The following is a 20,316-nucleotide window of genomic DNA, read 5'->3' on the forward strand; positions in this document are numbered from 1 at the left end:
TTTCCTCTTGGACTCTTACTTTATTTGGTAAAACTCAGAAACCAAACCACAGATATTTCACTTTCCCGACTTTTCCTCCCTGAGCACACCACAAATTCTGTGGAGAGAGAGAGAGACCTTCTCTACCCTTTGAGCTTCACCACCCAGACAAACAGGCATCTCCCCAAGCCAGCAAGGTATCTCCCCCATCTTCCCAGCACCAGAGAAGAGCCTCCAACCCATCCTCATTACAGAGGCAGAAGGGGGTGCAGGAGACTTCCACTTCAAAACACACTGAATCAAAGAAAAATCAAATAAAAAGATACTAAAGACAACAGTGAACAAGTGAGTCAAGGGGGAAGTCCAGGCAAGGGGTGACCCTTCAGCCAAGCGCTGGCAGTTACCCAATAGGAGCAATCGGCCATGACCAGTCCTGGGTTGGGAGCCGAGGTCCACAGGATTGGTGAACCCAAGCAGGAAACAACAGGATGCCCAGCCAAAAATCACATCCCCGAGTCCCTAGCGAGATGGCTTCAGTTCAGAGGTTCTCCCCTTCCACCCGGAAAGATAACAGCAGCCTCTGGTGTCATAGTGCAACTGGCTAGGGGACCCCCTGGCTGCAGGTGAGAAGAGACTCCATATTCTACCATGGAGGAAAATGCTAGGAGATGAGTCCGAATCCTATTAATGGATCCGGGTCAGCTCCTCCACGATCTTTATCAGGTCGTCCACGGTGGCCTCTCTCTTCATGCCACTGCCATCGTCAATCTGCAACAAGGGACAGATGTGTTACAGAAGCATGACTTGGGGGGAGAGGAGGAACAGAGCTCCTACAGAAGCACCCCTGCATGAACCACGGTTAAGAAGTGCCATTCAAAAGATTAGTGCCAGAGATCAGTTTCCCAAGATCCTCTGCTGCTCACCGATTCTCACACCCAAACCCCATCTCACCTGTAGGTTTGCTACCACCTCCTGCATTTTGGGCCGGCTGATGTCCAGGAAGCTTTCAATCAAGTCACCGTCAATGAACCCTGTGGCTGGCTCCGTCTTGCGCTCAGTGTGAAATGATCTCCAGGTGGAAGCAAGAATCAAGGAGCAAAACCCATTTAAACTGCACCATCCTCAAACTCCCTTAAACACCACTCAGAACAGAACTCCACCCCCAGGCATGCAGAGCAGCTTCGTAGGACACACACTGCCCCATTTCCCACACATACATGCGACATCCACGACCAGTGCAGCATTTGATTTACATCATGGCCCAGTATTTCAGAGAGACAGACAGACAGTGAGCTTTCTGGGGCAAGGACTGTGTGCCAAGCCCAATGGAGTCCCTGACCCCGACTGCAATACAACAGAGTGCCCGATTCATCCTGCTACTCTGCAAAGCAGCTCAAAAAATTCCCCCTACCCACTGGTAGAGTCCCCTAGGGCAGTAGCCTCCAACCGTTTTTACACACAAGATCACTTTTTGAACTTAAGATCAACCCAGGATCTACCTCGCCCCTTCCCCGAGGCCCCTTCCCTTCCCCGAGGCCCCTTCCCTTCCCCGAGGCTCCGCCCTGCTCACTCCATTCCCCCTACCCTCACTCACTTTCACTTGGCTGGGGCAGGGGCTGCGGGCTCTGGGCTGGGGCTGAGGGGCTCAGAGTGTGGGAGAGGGCTCTGGGCTGAGCCTGGGGCAGGGAGTTGGGGTGCAGGAGTGAGGGGTCCAAGCTCTGGGAGGGTGTTTGGGTGCAGGGGTCATGTGATCACACTGCACCTAGTCTCAGAATCCACTGAACATTTCATGAGTTTTACTTATTATTAGTGCCATTTGTGGTTTATGGATCGAAAATTCTTCAGGGATTGTCACAAATCAGTGCAACATTCTCAACTGTGGGGTGTGCATTGGCTGAGCCTGGGGCAGTGGGTTTGGATGCAGGAGGGGGTGGGGGAGTGGGCTCTTGGGGGGATTTGGGTGCAGGAGGGAGCTCCAGGCTGGGGCAGGGGGTTGGGGTCTCTTGTGGGGAGTTTAGGTGCAGGAGGGAGCTCTGGGCTGGGGTGCGGGGTCTGGGAGGGAGCTCTGGGCTGGGGTGCAGGCGGGGGTGTGAGGTGCAGGGTCTGGCCCGGAGGCGCTTACCACAGGCAGCTCCCAGTTAGCAGCGTATCAGGGCTCAGGCAGGCTGCCCGCCCGCCGTAGCCCCATGCTGCTCCCAGAAGCAGCTGGCTGCTGGGACATCTCTGCATGCAGCCCCTGGGGGGGAGGGGGGCAGTGGATCTCCATGCGCTACCTGCGCCTGCAAGCACCACCCCCGCAGCTCCCATTGGCCGGGAACGGGGACGATGCTGGGGGTGGGGACAGCGCGCAAAGCCACCTCCCCACACCCCTTCCCCCAGGGGCCGCAGAGCATGCCAGCAGCCAGCTGCTTCCGGGAGCAGCATGGGACCATAGCAGGCAGGCAGCCTCTAAGCCCCACTGCACCGCTGGACTTTTAGCAGCCTGGAGGTCGCAAATGACTGGCTAAGGCTCCAGGATCAACCAGTCGATCGCAATCGATGGGTTGGTGACCACTGCCCTAGCGTATAGGTGCCAAAGCTCTGCCTGCCTACTATACATGTGAAGTGCCAGAGACACCATGTCCAAGTGATCAGAGCTCACCACAGTGGGTCACAGTAACACAAAGATCTGGTGAACTTCCATAAATTCTCCCACCACCCAGGCTCCTGAAAGTCACTCTAGGCTTTGGCTCATCAATTCATGTGTCAGCGTTCTAGCATTTGCTGTGTCAGCCTCTATCCCACTCATGGCACAGCCTAACAGTCACGGTTTAGGTGACTGCCACTGTAAAAGGCACCTTCATTGCTAAGCTCCTAGATCTGCTAGAGAAGGCGGCACAGAACGGGAGGTCGGGGAAGGATATAAGGAGTGCTCGATCTTGCCCACACTCTTGATGACTTTATTGAGTCTGTTCTGCATATCCAGCAGGAGGTTGTACCAGCTTTCCGACAGCGATGTCACCAGCCCTGCAAGAGAGGAGAGGGCAATGAGGGGCAGGGCTGGATGAAGCAGTTTCCTGGCAACCTTTGGGCCACACTGTTGCAGATTCCAGCAGGCTGAGAATGGCAGGCTCTTGCCTGGCAATTAATGGGTAGAGATGGTCACAAGTGATCCCCCCACCCAGGAAATTTAAATGGAAGTGAAAAAAAAAAATCACTTTCATATTTTCCACAGGAAACTTCATTTTTCAGCAAAAATTCAAAAGTGAAAAGATTAAAATCCAGAAAAGCTGGTGTCTCTCAGGAGCTGTGGTTCAGGTACCTTATGCTCCCATTCCACGTAGGCTGGGCTCCCTGATGGGACTACATCTCCCATGATGCACCACAGTGTCTCCCTCTTGGAAAGGGATGGCAGCACATCATGGGACATGTAGGCAGGCTGGGGAGCCCAGCCAAGGAAAGCGAGTTGGAACAACTGCATCTCACATGAAGCACCGCAGCAGCATTTCTAAATATATATATATATTTTTAGCAGAAGTATTTTGATTGCCCCCAAAAAATCAAAGTTTGCTGATGAAAGCAGACACTGTACAAATATTTTAAATTTTTCAGCAAAAACCAATCTGCCCAGCCCAACTAATAGCTCCAGGAGGGCTCTGCTATTGAATCCACTTTGGCAGCTTCTTTTCAAGGCCCATGTTAGTGCTCCTCCAGGATCTGAGATTCCCACACAACAGGCCCTAGCAGCAGGGTGAGAGGCAGCCAAGGAGCTCTCCCCTTACCGATCATTCCGTTGACCGTGCCAAAGAGCACCGATCCCTGCGTTGGTGTGGACGTCTCGCCCAGGTTCTGCATGACCAGGGAGCCGTGGCAGAACACGTTGACAAACTCCCCCAGGTGGAACAGCCCCACTTCCTGCAAGTGCTGGCGCTCCTCATCGGTCGTGGCAGCACTGAAATACAAGGACCCTGGTAGGCAATGGGGTAAGAACACAGACCAGAGGCACCACAGAGACATGTCCCCCTGCACACAAGCACACTCCCCATCCCAGTACTCTGAGCTAACAAATGCACCTCCCCAAAGCCACATTCCACACACAGAAGAGAGGCAGGTCCTGCCAGCTAACACCCACCTGTAAAGGGAGGGAATGATAGGATGTACCACACCACCACCACCAGGCAATGCATCATGCCCAGAGCCAGCTTACCTGTCCTTCTGGCACACAAACAGGTTAAAAGCATTCTCTGCTCCCAGGAAGTTGTCATCATCCAAGATCTCCACGGCACTCATCCAGTTTGGGTTGAAGTCTCGAGCAATCTTAAAGAGGATGACACACACCAAGGGAGATCAGGCCCTGCTGTGAGCCCCCAAGGTGATATCCGCATGGAGCCACCCTGCCCCACCCAACGCCAAGGTTACAATGGCATGGAGGGATCCCACCCAGCCCTCTGAGCCCAGGAATGAAGTCAGGTGGAAGGAGGAAGCGCCAGCCCATGTCAGAGCTAGAGGAAGGAGGTTTGCATGTTCACAAGGCCACTTGGCGGAGCAGCAGCACAGCACAAACTCCAGTTGATGGGATCACAATCCCATCTCCCCAGGAGAGGGACTCTGTGCCAGTTTCATGCAGAAGTGGCTCTTTCTGGAGGAGCCTAGGAAGGTGGGGCCTTTGGATGGAAAAGCAGGCTGATCCCTGGAAGGACTACACCAGAGAGCCAGCTACTCCACCAGTACGTTCCCTACCCCGAGAACGTAACAAGGATCCTGGCAGGACTACCCATGTTGCTTGTGAGGGGGGCTGGTCTCTCATCAGGACACCTTGTACTACCCATCCTGGATCCCACCACAGGAAGCCAGGACAACCCACCTCCCAGCCCCATGGCAGGCACCAGATATCACACAAAGCATCCTTTCCTCAAGGCCTGTGACACTGAACCAGATCGCCCAGCAGCCTGTCCCACAGGAGCCCACAGAGATCTGCCACAGGCTAGCTTCAAGAAGAAATGGAGTACTTGTGGCACCTTAGAGACTAAGTACTCCTTTTCTTTTTGTGAATACAGATTAACACGGCAGCTACTCTGAGGGCTGGCTTCAGTAGATCCTTTTTGAGGCGCAGTGTCCATAAGAATGGGAAGCCCAGCTCTGTTGGCTCTCCTCTGGCCAAACTGCCCTCTCCTCACCCCACAAGCTGCTCTCCCTTTTCTGAAAGCTCCTTGCTGTACCACAGGATCGAGACCTCCCCCACCACCCTAGGATCACCCTGGGTAAAAGAGCATTGATACCTCCTCAAAGTTACCCTCCATGGGCTTGTAGGCAAGAAGCAGAACGGAGCGCATCAGATCCCCAACCAGGATGAAGTCCCCCTTGGTCTTCACGTAGAGAGCCATGATGTTATTGTAATGGTTACACTCTGTGCGCAATTCCTTCTCTGCCGTCCACTCATACAGACGCACCTGAGGGAACAGACATGTGAGCCAGGGCCAGCACAGAAAAACTAGAGGGACATAGCAGCCCAGCGCACCAGAGCACAGTAGCTCTTTCAATCTTGTGGCTGAGCCGCATCCCAACTCTGGAGAAAACTCTTCCCTGGGATATCCAGTGCCTTGCAAGAGCCTTACCGTGCTGTTGATGCTGGCTAGGAGCTTGCCGTTGAACTCCACCATGGAATACACAGCCCCTTTCACTTCCTTCTCGGCCAGACTCTGCAGTTTCCCTGGAACGCACCAACAGACTCTTTGGTTACCCTCTGTGCCCCCCAAGAGCAGCTACAAGACCCTCTGTGGAACCCAAACAAGATGCTCTACTCAAGTCTGTTCTCTCCCTAGAAAGGCTAAGTCCATTTCTCAGCCAGTCGGTGGGCAGCTGCTGGCCCAGTGACAGTAGCGGAAGGATGTGAGAGGTAAGACTGGAAAGACCATGGGATTCAGACTCCAGCTCTGGAAGGAAGTTAGGGTGAAGGATTATGGTATCCTAATGGGAGATGGGAGAAGTACCATAATTTGGAGGTTGGTTCACAGCAGAGCAAAAGCTCCCAAGCAGCAGAAGAGCCTGGGGGCACAAGCTTTCTCATGGACAGCTGGCAACCATCCGTCAGCAAGTCTGTGAGGGAAGCCAAGGTGCCTGTTGCAGTGATGTCCATTCCCAATCATCTGGATTTAGGGGGTGACCTCCCTTGGATGATTGGAGTTCTGCCAGGAGAGGGACCCCATACAGGAATTCAGCCTTCTCCCTCTTACCATCTGAGTAGTGGAAGACTACAATGCGACCCTGTTTGGGCTCAGCCTCCTCGGGATACACCATGGCCGTGCCCACAATGAAGTAAGTGTTGGGGTCCTTGCCCAGCTTGCAGGAGACCAGGCTTAGGGCGTATTCATTCTGCAGGAACTGGTGAGCGTGGAGCACTGGGTGTAGAAAAGAGAAAAGCAATTGGATTGTGGCTAAGAGCCCTCTCCCCTCCCACGCTACTGGACCAGCTTATCAAAAGGAACTAAGAGCCTGCTCCATGTGCCCAAGTCACAGAGCCAAGAACTTCCCTAGAGACCCCCTCTTTGCCAGTCTGTGCTTCCGCTCAGTATAACCCCCTCGGCCTTACACCCAACCCTCCTCCAGGAGTCCCCATCCCTTTGCCTTTCCTTCTTATAAAGCCTCTTTTTCCACAGAGCTGCTGGTCTCATCCATGCCCATTTGCTGCATGTGCATTGCAAGGGAAAGTGTTCAGCAGGTAAGCTGAGCCCCCTCCTGGGGCAGGAAGAAGGGAGTGGTTGGGGTTGGTACCTTCAAAGGTGTGCTGGTCTATGATGAGTAGATTGTGCACCTCCACCTCCTCTCCGAAGGATGTCTCGTGTGGGGCAGTACTGCTGGAAAACAGCTTGCTGGAGCTGACGCTGCTGGACAGGGCCTGGGACAGAGAGAGTGATCACACCCTCAAGCTACTCGCAGTGGCCTAGCACACTGGGAGAGCAGAAAGGCTGAACGAGAAAGAAAGCTGGAAATGCAGAGTAGGGGTAAGAAGATGAATGAGATCCCAGACAAGCCCCTTGGCCAAATGGGTCACTGATGTGGGGGGAACATTTCTTCCCATGGGAAAATCCAGACACAGCTGCTCAGGGGCACATGAGCACATTGGACTCCCCCTCAGAGATCTTTAAGAAAGGCACAGAATGATGAGACGGAAGTTTCCATGGCAGCTTCTGAGAGGACTTTTGTCTCAGCCATGGAGAGAAGGAAACAGCCTAGGATGGATCAGCAATCCCATCTAATGAGCAATCTGAATGGTAAGACCCAGGGAAACAAAGGAGATCTGGGGCTCTGGGATGAGAGAAAAGGGGAACATGTGACAGGGGAAGCCGCAGAGTCTGCTAGAGATAAAAAGATTCAAGAGAGTCTAAAACTAGAGTCCCACCCTCCCTCTTTCCCACCGTCCCTCCTGCCCAGACTGCCATGGGGTAGGGCAGTGGAGTCCACATACTCAACCTTGGGATGACAAGATGGTCAAGGAAAATATGTATCACCATTTGGCTCGAAGAGTCATGTTTCCAACAGCCGCTAATCCAGTGGCCCAGCTCCCGAGCCCACATGCCTTCCCAGAGCTTCCTCTCACCTGGGTGCTGGCACTGGGTCTCAGTGCAGTGGTGCCCCCACTGGCATCCTGCACCTCAATGCGACTCGAAAGTACGCCAAAGCACTGAGACACCTCCTGGTAGCAGATTTTCCTGCAAGATAAACAGAACAAGCCGTGTGAGCAAGGACTCCTCAGCGGGAGGGGAGAGAGCACGTCTGAGGCTAAGGAAAACACAGAGGCTCCTGGGACACTAGGCTGTTAAACTGCTCAATTCCCAGACATCTCCTTACTACAGCCCCCAGGCTGCTCTCAGAATGCCAGCCACCAATCTCATTGATTCGTCCATCTCACCACTTCCACACACCAGTGGAAAGGTGGGGCGGCTCCTCTTTGAAGAGTGATGAGCCATGCCATCGTCCTTCCCCAATCACACACATGGCGTAGACCCAGAAACCCTAACACCCCACTGCTCACCTGGGCGACTCGTAGAGGGGAACCGTGCGGATGTGCAGCTTCTGGATCTCGTCGATGGTGCCGATTGTCAGAGTGCTGTTGTTGGCCAATGCCAGACTGTAAAGAAAGGAGACTGTCATTGATCAGGCTTGTAAACCAGGTGCCCAGAGAGGAAGCCACTGACTCCAGGGCTCTGCATAGCTAGGATGCCGGGAGAACAGCTAGACTAACACAGCACTGATCTCTTGACTAAGGGTTACTGGGACCCAGCCTGGGCGGAAGAACCCAGGGAGGGACAAAGTAAGCAATGGCAAGTGTCTTCTCATTCAACACCATCAGGGCAGCAAAAGAGCTGGACTGTTATGTGTGAGGAAAAAGAGCGTGTCTAATCGCATTTGGAGGAGGGTTTCCCTTTCCCATTCTCCATGCAGCTGCAAGCTGGCCTGTGAGTATACTGCTCACTGAACATGCCGTCACCTTCCACCTTCTTGTCAGCCAGGCCTGAGCAGGGAATGCACGTGGGGGTGTTGTGCCCTTTCAACAATAGATCAGGTAGAAGGATGCAGCTGGGAACCCTCCAGCCATGCTGCTCCTTACCTCACTTGGGCCAGTGCAGAGTCCAGAAGCCCCTCCCCTCTGGCATGGGGTGAGCGTGCTCACCTGTCGGGGTAGCCATCTGAGTTGAGGGGGCACATGTAGTTCACCTCCTTGAGGTTGACATTGGAGAAGACCAGCTTGTGGTTACTGCTGTAGATCACAGTGGGGCGGTCAGAGCAGGCAAAGACATTGGTGGTGGAGAGCGAACGGAACGTTCTCAGGACGGTGGGCTGGGTGCCCAGCGTCACTTTCTTACGGTCGCTCAGCAAACCTATAGTAAGGGAGCAGCAGTGTTAGGAGCTGCCCAACCAAAGGAGATGGGAGCTTTTGGATCAAGCCGCGAGGCACACTGGCTGGAAGGGGCCCACATGGAGGCCAGAGACACCATGCAGTTAGCAGAGGGTGGCTGTCAAAGCGTTTCACACAAAGAGCCACCTCATGTCCCCTCCAGGAGAGGGAAGAGTAGCCCTTCCTTGAAAAGCAGGCAAGGGGTGATCCTCCTCCTGTAGCAGGAATCCTGATTATATTGAGTATCTGAACAGAAGCTGCCTGTCAGATTCCCAAGGGATGTCAGGGTTATTACAAATGGGTGAGATCCCTGTCCTGTCGGGGTGTGGCCTGACCAGGATGGAGCAGGGAGGGGCCATCATCATCACAGGCCAGCCCACTTGGGATCAGAGAGAGGATTCGGAAGGGCATCTGATCAGTCTCGTCCCCCTCAAAAGCCAGACTAGGAAGGGCCATGCACTCACCTGTCTCAATGCTGAGCCCAAAGTAGAAGAGAGCCCCGTCTCCAAGGGCACAGAGAAGATAGTGGCTGCTCTCAAAGGTGGTCATCAGAATGGAGCGGGGAATGATCTCTGCAGGGGTTGGGAAAAAAGAGAAGGCCTCATTAAGTGACACACATAGCTTTGTTCACTGCTCCCAGTACAGAATGCCCCACAAACAGTGCCTACCTCCTCCCAGCATCTCCTTGTGCAGCAGCTCAAACGAGGGCAGCTTTAGGATGCGGGCCGAAATGTCAGTCCAGAGGCCGATGGCACACAGAGGGGACATGCCATTAGAGTCCCCCAGTGGGGTGATGTCCAGGCAGGCCACCTCATGCTCCATCTCTGTGCAGCTAGCAGGCAGGCAGGAAGGAAATGGACAGGTCAGTAACCAGGCTGGGGGCCAGAGGAACGAAACAAGGGGATCACACTCACCTTATTTGCCTGAGCTCCTGGGGCTGGATCTCCAGGTAGTAGAGTGCTCGCCCCACAGCCACTACCACCTGGCTGCTGTTACAGGAAGCCACGCTGATGTTCTTCCCCTTGGGCTCTTTCCATTCACTCACCAGGGCTTTGGGCTCCTGAGTGACCAGCCGCACGGAGGCAGAGGTGATCTGGAGGAGCGGGAAACACTTCAGCTCAGATGCAGGGCACACTCACCGTCAATGACACTGAGCCCAGGTGAAATGCTGCCACCATCCCTGTTACTGGGAGCACATTGTCTAGGCCTCCTCCCATGATACCTCACAGCCCTTTCCATTCCAGCCAGAAGTCCCCTCCTCTCCCACTGGCCTCACCAGTACCTGGATCAGTTGCTGATGGGCCACATTGCCACAGAAGAAGGTTTGCTGATCATCTACGAATCCTGTCAACTCAGTTTCCTCCACTTCCTCCCCGTTTAACATTAGAACCCTACAAGAGGGAAAGAACTCATTAACTGGGTGCAGAGCGCAAAGCCCAGAGCCTGCCCCAGCATTAACCCCAGAGCCTTACCTGGTCTGACCCACAAAGGATAGCACCAAGGTGTTGTCAGTTTCACGGTGTGAATCGGATCTCAGGGGCCATAGGCCTGCACAAGGAAAGAGCCCAATATTACTCAGAGTAAACATCTCAGCAAAAAGCTTAGGGAGATGCCCCTTGACACACCCCATACCCTGCCCAGCCAGCATGCAGGACACGTCTCCCAGTCTCCTCTGAAGCTGTGGGTCACAACCACATGGATTTGTAGAACAGGCTGACAGAGCTGAAGGCTGTCATGTATGCTATACGCTCCCGATGGATTTATGTACCTTTAATCCCTGGCAGGTCGATGCTGGCGTGTTCGTGAATCCCAATCCCATTCCGGATGATCCTCAGGGAGCCCTCCTTAAAGGCGCCAGAGCACGTGACCAGCTAGAAAGAGGAGGTACCCATTAACTTTCCTCTAATCTTCCCTTGTGAGAAGGGATCCCTGGGAAGCAGCCACCCTAAGACTCCTGCTATGCACTCACAGCTCCTTCCCGCAATGGATCTCAAAGCACCACCATTCGCTGCTCCTAACACAGAATACCCCACAAGCACTACCTATCCTCCCTTCCAGCATCTCCTTGTGTAGTAGCTCAGATGAGGGCAGCTTGGATGCCCAGCGTGGAGCACAGTCTATCCCCCCTTTGCACTGGGCACGCCTCATCTGGAGTAGACGCACTCAGCACCGACAAAGGGAAGGCAGAGCCAATATTACCTGCCCTTGACCCTGTCTCTCCAGATCCACCACACACATGTCCACGATGGGGCCCAGGTTGGTGAAGGTTTCCATGGCCACTACGTAGGAGCCTTGTTCATTGCTGTCCACGCTGAGCTGTGAACACAAAGTCATTAGCTCCCAAAGTAAATGCAGGGAGCACCCAGAGTTGCTAGCAGATATGAAACTCCCATAACGCTTTGTACGTAAGTCCCAGAACACTGTGGGGCATGAATCAAAGTGCTGGTGTTCTGTATCTATACACCTAAATGTACTCTGTACACAGGCTGAACCTTAGTGTGTGACCAAGTGATGGAATGTGTGTAATCTCCTGCTGTGATCCTGTCAACCCACAGAAAAAGTCATCAGATGTCTAGGAAACCAAGAAAAGAGACCACTTGTGACTGACGAGGGATACTTGCAGATGTGTTTTGTGATTGATAAGATAATAAACTACTGAGATGTTTTTAATTCATCAGGATTTGCTTGTTGTCAGAGATGTTTTCTGTAATAACAACTTGGTTCAAAATGCCTATGGACTTATCAAATCATGTACACTGAAATACCATAAAGGATATTTCACAAGTAATTAGGCTGTTGAAAAAGAAATTCCTTTCTCTCTCTTTGTAAAGACCCAAGGTACATAAGGAGCTGAGGTTTTGAGAGTTAGTTGGGAGTGAATCAAGAACATTTCTGCAGATCAGTTTGGTAATATACAGCCTTCCTTTCTGTATTCTGTACTGTGCTGTATCAATATGTAACTAATAATCTGATTCATAAATACTGACTGAGCCTGTTTATTCAACCTGTTTCAGAGTGGTACCCGTGTTAGTCTGTATCAGCAAAAAAAACGAGGAGTACTCGTGGCACCTCAGAGATTAACAAACTTAATTTGTTAGTCTCTAAATTGCCACAAGTACTCCTCTTTTTTTTTTCCGACCTGTTGTCAATAACAGAACCAAACTTCCAGCAAACAGAGCAGAGAGGCCTGGGAAGCAAGGCAGAGGCTCCCCTGACCCATCCACGCCTCTTGGGATCCAGCAGGGAGGGGAAAGGTGAACAAATGTGGCTTCAGATAGAACTAGATCAGGAGAGGACTTCTTCTCACCTTCACAAGCTGGGAGTCCCCAAGCCGAGAGCCGACAAAGACAACACCATTATCTAGGTAGGTCAGGCACTCTGCAATGGATGTCTAGGCGAGGAGACAGATGGACCAGCAGGTTAGGGGGAAAAAAGCCTGTAGCAGATATACAATTCAAGCCCACTGGAAAGCCCCCGGCCAGAGCAGGGCCCCTACCCTGCAAACACCAATCCCAAACTTCAGCTCCATGGGAAAGCCCCTGGAAGGAGGTTAAGATCCATAGCCTGAAATAAAATCCTTTTAGAGAACCACCAAAGAGAGTACATTCTCCCCTCAATGACTGACCAAAGCACCAGCCACAATGCAAACCCTGAAGGTGGGGACGCTAGCAAAGGACCCACACTTGGTCACTCCCCATAAATCCTGGTGCCTCAGGGGGTTCAGAGCTGTGAAAATAGCAGAGAATTAAACCCCACCCCATCCCAGTCACAGTGGAGACTCGCTTCTCTCCATTTAAGTCCTTGAGCTGTGCTTGCAGCTCATGAATTCCCTAGGCAGAGACAACACATAGCACAGCAGCAAGGGGGAAGAGCGCTACCTCTCCAAGCAGCTCCACACGCAGGTCCTTCAGGCTGACTGTGCCATCCATCTGCTCTTCCTTCTCCAGAAGCAGCATGAAGAGACGGCCCTCCATATCCCCCAGGAGGTAACGGGATCCGTTGGGATCCACACGGTTGTGGCACACGATTGTACTTTGCTGCAGGCAGAGAAAGTGGTTGGAGTTACTGGGCTCCCTAGCTTGGTATCCAGCTCCCAGCAGCCGCCAATGCCAGATGTAGCAGAGAAGAGTGAATACGCCCACAACGCACATGGCCAACAGTACAATCCTGCGTGAGGTGGTGAATTCCCCTGACCATTGTGGCAATCCGCTCGCTCCTTGGGACAGTGATTTGACTCCACACTGATTATATTGTGCCAGTGCTTATATGCGAGTCTGTGGTGGAACTTCCCCATTAACTACTCAGAACTGTCTCAGGAATTACAGGTCAGGCTGAAACGCCTTAGGCCCATTCTCAGCTCAGGAGCGACCCCCTCAGAAACCCCCATTCCGCTGACTGAGCGCTTTCAGCAGATGAACTGTCCCGATGCTGTTTTGGGCCCAGACAGCTGCATGCCAGCTTTGTCTCAGGACTCTGAGCAAGTGGTTTTCTGAGTGACAGCATGACCAGAAGCTGGGCATCATCTATTTGGGTTGGGATTTAATGTCATGCTCTGCAGCCCTTATCCAAGCAAAATCTCCCATCGACTTTAAGGGCAGATGTGCCTGTGCTAGGTCCGCAGGACACGGCCCAGAGAGACTCCCAGGCAGCATGTTACTTTTCTTACTAATGCAGCACACATCAAAGCATGGGCCTCCAAAGAGCCTGAGCTGACAGCCTGTCAGCCACTCAAGCCATGATGCCTGTATCCATTTCCCCAAAGATCTATTTCCACAATTCTAGCCCATTGTTGTCTCAGCCTTCAAATGATCTTCTGATCATAGCTCTGCTTTTCTTTCAGTCTAACACACACACTCACTCCCCTTGTTGCCTCTGTGATCTAGTTGATGCTTCCTGTATAACTTGCACCCAGGAATCATACCCCTCTGACTAGGATCACACCCGCTGGCTCAGACACCCCACCTGGGCTCCCCTCTTGCCAAACCAAGCATTCTCTCACACTCAGTGTTGTATTCAAGCTTCAGATCTTTCACTGCTACAGGTCCTACCTTTGCTGTGAGCCTTTCAGCTGCATCTCTGCTTTGGCTTGGGCCAATGCCCGAACCTCACTCTGCTACCTAATGTATTTCTTTCTCTGCAGCCCCAGAGCCCCAACAGACTTTTGGCTTTACAGCATTCTCCCTGGCACTCAAAGCAAAGAGCAGCCCCACCCATATTTGGCTATAAGGGGACCAGGCACACGCCTTCTTCAACACAGAACACATACCTCAAGTGCCCAAAGACAGGGATCAACAACTGTACCAGACACCCATTCATGCACCCAAAGGGCACATCCCTACACTGTCACTTGGGAGTAGAGGAGTCCCATCCCACAGATATGCGAGGGTGAGAGAGCAGTTTAAAATCCCAGCCTGGAGACCCCTTAGTACAGGTGAACCTTAGAACTTACTACATGCAGCACCTAGGCACAAGGTGGAAACTGAAGTGCAAGGAATCCAGACCCCAGGAGCAGCCGTATCCAAGGCCCTAGGGAACAGCATTCTAGAAAGAAACTCTCTCACCTTGATGATGGGTGGAGCTATAGCCAGATATTTATCACCATTGTGGTAGGTGATTGACTCTTGCCCAATGATGATAGCTCCTCCAAAGGGCTCGGGCACTGCAGAAAGGGAGAACGCAGACAGCCTTGTTAGAGAGTACCTGTAACAAGGTGAAGCATCACCACTGAAGCAAGATGTGGTAGGTAAGATCTTCTATAAGGAAGAACCGACCTGCAATTACCATGGACGCTTCGGCCTCTACATTCTCCTGTTTCCAGGGACCCTTGTTGAATTCCTTCTCTCGCAGGGATACCTCGTACGTTTTGACATGGCGGCCCTGGGGATCCTGCAGAAAGAGAAGCAACAGAAATCACTGCAGCAGGCAAGCAGAAGTGTGTGTTTGATCATGAACACAATGAGATTACTTGCAGAGTAATAAGGAGGCTGCAGGGCTGCAATGTCTGATTAGGGGCTGCAAAACAGCAGGGAGGATAGAGTCTGACCCTCTACAATCAATACCATGTTAGAGTGGAAATGCTTAAGCAATGCCCTAGTCATATTATCCAATTCTCTCAAATACAATATAATAGTCTACAGCCTTAGCTGCATGTGCATGCAGAACCTTCTAGAGCTGTAATACTTGACATGCCCAGAAGGCAGTGATAATACAGACTGTCTTGTTATAGTTCACAATTTTCTTTGTCACAGCTTCTCTTTACAGACAGCCTTTTTAAAAAAGTCGCCTTTTCTCTCATGATATTTATGACCCATTATTTGTACTGCAGTAGTGTCTGGGGCCCCAATCATGGAACGGTCTATCGTGCTAGGTGCTGTACAAACACGTAAGACAGCTCCAAAAGTCAAAGAGTTACGGTATATCAATCTGAGAGACAACAGGTGGATACAACAAATGGAAGAGCACACAGTAACGATGAGACGATACTGGCTAGCATAAAAAGCAGTGGTCTCAGCAGACCCACTCTCTGACCATTATCCAGTTTACCCATGGACTCTGCTGCAAACATGCAAGCTAGTGTGACAGCCAGCATGTTGACCGACACACCAAGCAGACTGAACCAGGGACCTCCAAAGCTACAATTGACCCAGAGATTCATGCTCTGTAGCTGGAGCTGTAACAAACTCATATCCCCTGCCGATCAGGCACAGAGAGGGTCATGTAACACACTGAGTAGAAGGTTACATAAACTCTTGCTATTACTTAAAGTTATTATTCTGCAGTATATTGTGTAAGCACAGTATACTAATACTTTTCACAGAAATGATTCTTCTGAACTGATGTTTGTCTGAGACACAGAATAGTGCTCTGTACTACCAGCTTACAGAAAACCCATACAGCACTATTATTTTAGGAACCGTATGGGATCCAGGAACTACAGACTGTATTGTAATGATGCAGGTGCCCAAAAGAGCAGAATTTAAGGTTGCGAGCATGGTTCTATTATGAAAAATTACTTTTTTTTGTTAAAGGACACTGTTAGGCTCTGTGTGTACTGTGTCTTGGCAATTTTCAGATCCAATCAACAGTTTCTAAGTAAAAGATTTTTACTAACTGCCTGCTCTGCAAAGTCAAAGTTAAGCTGGGTTCTTTCCAGCTCACACTTAAACAAAGATTATGCAGTTGGAACTTAAATCGCTTGGTTAGCAATGTTCTAACTCAAGGAGCGTGAGCTTAACATTCCTGTGGTGGAAAGAACACCTTAACAGCCCAACACTGTGGCATTTAATTTCAGAAAGGCAAACTATGCAAAAATGAGGTGGTTAGTTAAACAGAAATTAAAAAGGTACAGTGACTAGAGTGAAATCCCTGCAAGCTGAATGGACACTTTTCAAAGACACCATAATAGAGGGTCAACTTAAAATGTATACCCCAAATTAAAAAACACAGTAAAAGGACAAAAAAAGAGCCACTGTGGCTTAACCACCATGTAAAAGAAGCAGTGAGATAAAAAGGCATCTTTTAAAAAGTGGAAGTCAAATCCTAGTGAGGTAAATAGAAAGGAGCATTAGCACTGCCAAATTAAATGTAAAAATGTAATAAGAAAAGCCAAAAAGGAGTTTGAAGAACAGCTAGCCAAAAACTCAAAAGGTAATAACAAAATGTTTAAGTACATCAGAAACAGGAAGCCTGCTGAACAACTAGTGGGGTCCCTGGACGATCAAGATACAAAAGGAGCACTTAAAGATGATAAAGTAATCACAGAGAAACTAAATGAATTCTTTGCTTCAGTCTTCACGGCTGAGGATATTAGGGAGATTCCCAAACCTGAGCCGTCTTTTGTAGGTGACAAATCTGAGGAATTGTCACAGATTGAAGTGTCACTAGAGGAGGTTTTGGAATTAATTGAGGAACTTAAGAGTAACAAGTCACCAGGACCAAATGGCATTCACCCAAGAGTCCTGAAAGAACTCAAATGTGAAATTGCGGAACTATTAACTATGGTTTGTAACCTGTCCTTTAAATCAGTTACTGTACCCAATGACTGGAAGATAGCTAGTGTAACGCCCATATTTAAGAAGGGCTCTAGAGGTGATCCTGGCAATTACAGACCAGTAAGTCTAACGTCAGTACCGGGCAAATTAGTTGAAACAACAGTAAAGAATAAAATGGTCAGACACATAGAAGAACATAAATTCTTGCACAAAAGTCAACATGGTTTCTGTAAAGGGAGATCATGTCTTACTAATCTGTTAGAGTTCTTTGAGGGGGTCAACAAACATGTGGACAAGGGGGATCCCGTGGACATAGCGTACTTAGATTTCCAGAAAGCCTTTGACAAGGTCCCTCACCAAAGGCTCTTACATATATTAAGTTGTCATGGGATAAGAGGGAGGATCCTTTGATGGATTGAGAACTGGTTAAAAGACAGGGAACAAAGGGTAGGAATAAATGATAAATTTTCAGAATGGAGAGGGGTAACTAGTGGTGTTCCCCAAGGGTCAGTCTAGGACCAATCCTATTCAACTTATTCATAAATGATCTGGAGAAAGGGTAAACAGCGAAGTGGCAAAGTTTGCAGATGATACTAAACTGCTCAAGATAGTTAAAACCAAAGCAGACTGTGAAGAACTTCAAAAAGATCTCACAAAACTAAGTGATTGGGCAACAAAATGGCAAATGAATTTTAATGTGGATAAATGTAAAGTAATGCACATTGGAAAAAATAACTCCAACTATACATACAATATGATGCGGGCTAATTTAGCTACAACTAATCAGAAGAAAGATCTTGGAGTCATCGCGGATAGTCCTCTGAAGATACCCACGCAGTGTGCAGCAGCAGTCAAAAAAGCAAATAGGATATTAGGAATTATTAAAAAAGGGACGGAGAATATCTTATTGCCCTTACATAAATCCATGGTGCACCCACATCTTGAATACTGCGTACAGATGTGGTCCTCTCATCTCAAAAAAGATATACTGGCATTAGAAAAGGTTCAGAAAAGGGCAACTAAAATGATTAGGGGTTTGGAATGGGTCCCATATGAGGAGAGATTAAAGAGGCAGGACTTTTCAGCGTGGAAAAAGGAGACTAAGGGGGGATATGATAGAGGTATATAAAAACATGAGCGGTGGGAGAAAGTGAATAAGGAAAAGTTATTTACTTGTTCCCATAATATAAGACCTAGGGGCCTCCAAATGAAATTAATGGGTAGCAGATTTAAAACAAATAAAAGGAAGTTCTTCGTCACTCAGTGCACAGTCAACCTGTGGAACTCCTTGCCTGAGGAGGTTGTGAAGGCTAGGACGATAACAGGGTTTAAAAGGGAACTGGATAAATTAATGGAGTTAAGTCCATTAATGGCTATTAGCCAGGATGGGTAAGGAATGGTGTCCCTAGCCTCTGTCAGAGGGTGGAGATGGATGGCAGGAGAGAGACCACTTGATCACCACCTGTTAGGTTCACTCCCTCTGGGGCACCTGGCATTGGCCACTGTCGGTAGACAGGATACTGGGCTGGATGGACCTTTGGTCTGACCCAGTATGGCCATTCTTATGTTCTTATGAGGTGGATTCTCTTCTGATTGTGCTGGCAAACCAGTGTTAATCAGAGTAAAGAACAGTAAAAACTTAAGTTTATCAGTAAAGCAAGAAGCAGTTACAAGGAATAGAAATGGGGAATAGATCTGAGTGTAAAGCTGCTGTTTTTACAGTAGCTTTTCAGAGTAAAATTGCATTTTAACTCTGGGATTTCTGGACCAATTTAGAGTCCTTTCAACTGGTATGTTTTCTCAACAGTCTTTTGTATGGAATTTTATTCATATTTGTGGTATCTGCCTTTGGCATTTAAAAACAAAACAAAAAAAAAGGACACCCACCAACATCTAAGAACATGCACTGCAATTCTGATCAGTCCAAATTCTCTGATCAGGATTAATAACTTTAGAGAGAATTAGACATGAAAAAAACTCGGAAACCTCTCCCTGCCTACACGCACACAATTCAGAGCGACAGCAACCAAAACAAACCAAACGTTTTATGTAAGAATTAATGAGTCAGACAGAATGCGCATCTCACTCTGCTGCAAGGGCAAAATTTACTGCGCTGCATTAAGTGTTTGTTGGCAGACACAAATCAAATCAACCCTTCCTTCTTATACCAGGACTGTTTGATTATTATAAACAAGGCATTAATAGCTTCACTCTTAAATAGAGATGTTTACAACCCTTAGATCTGTGGAAACAAAGCCCTGTTTTCCTACTGACTATATGAATAGCCAAAGTCCCCTTGTGCCTCTGTCTACCAAAGCAGCAGAGACGTTCTGAGTACAACCCTGGAATTCCTGAGTTCTTACCAAGGCTCTGACATGGACTCTATGACCTGGATCAAATCACTGCCACACTCTGCCTCAGTTTCCCCACCAGCACGGGGGTAATGCTTTCCTATCTCACGGGGTAATTTGCGTTTCAGAGAGTGTTGTGTAAAAGCCATTATTTATACTTATTAGCTTTAAGGAAGCCACAAACATCTCAAACTGGGTGCAATGGTTACACAAACCCCATTGCTGTAGCATGTGTAAATGTTATGGAACACAGATATAATAAAAGTATTACAGGCAAATGTCACGATGGAAGGGTTCAACATCACTGTGGTTACATGGACATGCCCTGAAGAGGTCATCGCTAAAGATGAGGGGGAAGCTCAGCTCCCTGGTCTGTTCAGACCTTGGCCTCTCTGCTCAGACTGCCAACAATTATCACAGTGTGGCCTAGCGGATAGACCACTGGACTAGGAGTCAGGAGACATGAGTTCCATTCCCAGTTCTGACACAGACAGGGAGTCTATGTCACACAGAATCATAGAATATCAGGGTTGGAAGGGACCTCAGGAGGTCATCTAGTCCAACCCCCTGCTCAAAGCAGGACCAATCCCCAATTAAATCATCCCAGCCAGGGCTTTGTCAAGCCTGACCTTAAAAACTTCTAAGGAAGGAGATTCTACCACCTCCCTAGGTAACGCATTCCAGTGTTTCACCACCCTCATAGCGAAAAAGTTTTTCCTAATATCCAACCTAAACCTCCCCACTGCAACTTGAGACCATTACTCCTTGTCCTGTCCTCTTTTACCACTGAGAATAGTCTAGAACCATCCTCTCTGGAACCACCTCTCAGGTAGTTGAAAGCAGCTATCAAATCCCCTCTCATTCTTCTCTTCTGCAGACTGAACAATCCCAGTTCCCTCAGCCTCTCCTCGTAAGTCATGTGTTCCAGACCCCTAATCATTTTTGTTGCCCTTCGCTGGACTCTCTCCAATTTATCCACATCCTTCTTGTAGTGTGGAGCCCAAAACTGGACACAGTACTCCAGATGGGGCCTCACCAATGTCGAATAGAGGGGGACGATCACGTCCCTCGATCTGCTCGCTATGCCCCTACTTATACATCCCAAAATGCCATTGGCCTT

General features: G+C 49.6%; 1 protein-coding gene across 1 annotated transcript in view; it reads right to left on the bottom strand.

Annotated features, from left to right (window-relative positions):
- DDB1 (damage specific DNA binding protein 1) overlaps positions 1 to 20,316 on the bottom strand; it is a 24,033-nt gene continuing 3,717 nt past the window's right edge. Inside the window, exons 5-27 of the mRNA XM_048855750.2 lie at positions 14,626 to 14,740; positions 14,416 to 14,513; positions 12,733 to 12,891; positions 12,162 to 12,245; positions 11,054 to 11,170; positions 10,623 to 10,725; positions 10,327 to 10,402; positions 10,137 to 10,245; positions 9,769 to 9,947; positions 9,523 to 9,686; positions 9,319 to 9,426; positions 8,630 to 8,837; positions 7,991 to 8,086; positions 7,556 to 7,667; positions 6,730 to 6,853; positions 6,192 to 6,356; positions 5,574 to 5,668; positions 5,238 to 5,408; positions 4,166 to 4,275; positions 3,741 to 3,910; positions 2,883 to 2,985; positions 931 to 1,054; positions 1 to 747 (exon numbers count right to left, since the gene is read on the bottom strand). Of these exons, the coding sequence (XP_048711707.1) occupies positions 664 to 747; positions 931 to 1,054; positions 2,883 to 2,985; positions 3,741 to 3,910; positions 4,166 to 4,275; positions 5,238 to 5,408; positions 5,574 to 5,668; positions 6,192 to 6,356; positions 6,730 to 6,853; positions 7,556 to 7,667; positions 7,991 to 8,086; positions 8,630 to 8,837; positions 9,319 to 9,426; positions 9,523 to 9,686; positions 9,769 to 9,947; positions 10,137 to 10,245; positions 10,327 to 10,402; positions 10,623 to 10,725; positions 11,054 to 11,170; positions 12,162 to 12,245; positions 12,733 to 12,891; positions 14,416 to 14,513; positions 14,626 to 14,740 (2,874 nt within the window). The 3' untranslated portion in view covers positions 1 to 663. The remainder of the gene's footprint in view (positions 748 to 930; positions 1,055 to 2,882; positions 2,986 to 3,740; positions 3,911 to 4,165; positions 4,276 to 5,237; positions 5,409 to 5,573; positions 5,669 to 6,191; positions 6,357 to 6,729; positions 6,854 to 7,555; positions 7,668 to 7,990; positions 8,087 to 8,629; positions 8,838 to 9,318; positions 9,427 to 9,522; positions 9,687 to 9,768; positions 9,948 to 10,136; positions 10,246 to 10,326; positions 10,403 to 10,622; positions 10,726 to 11,053; positions 11,171 to 12,161; positions 12,246 to 12,732; positions 12,892 to 14,415; positions 14,514 to 14,625; positions 14,741 to 20,316) is intronic.

The sequence above is a fragment of the Caretta caretta genome, chromosome 6 (assembly GCF_965140235.1).
Source record: "Caretta caretta isolate rCarCar2 chromosome 6, rCarCar1.hap1, whole genome shotgun sequence".
Classification (NCBI taxonomy): domain Eukaryota; kingdom Metazoa; phylum Chordata; order Testudines; family Cheloniidae; genus Caretta; species Caretta caretta.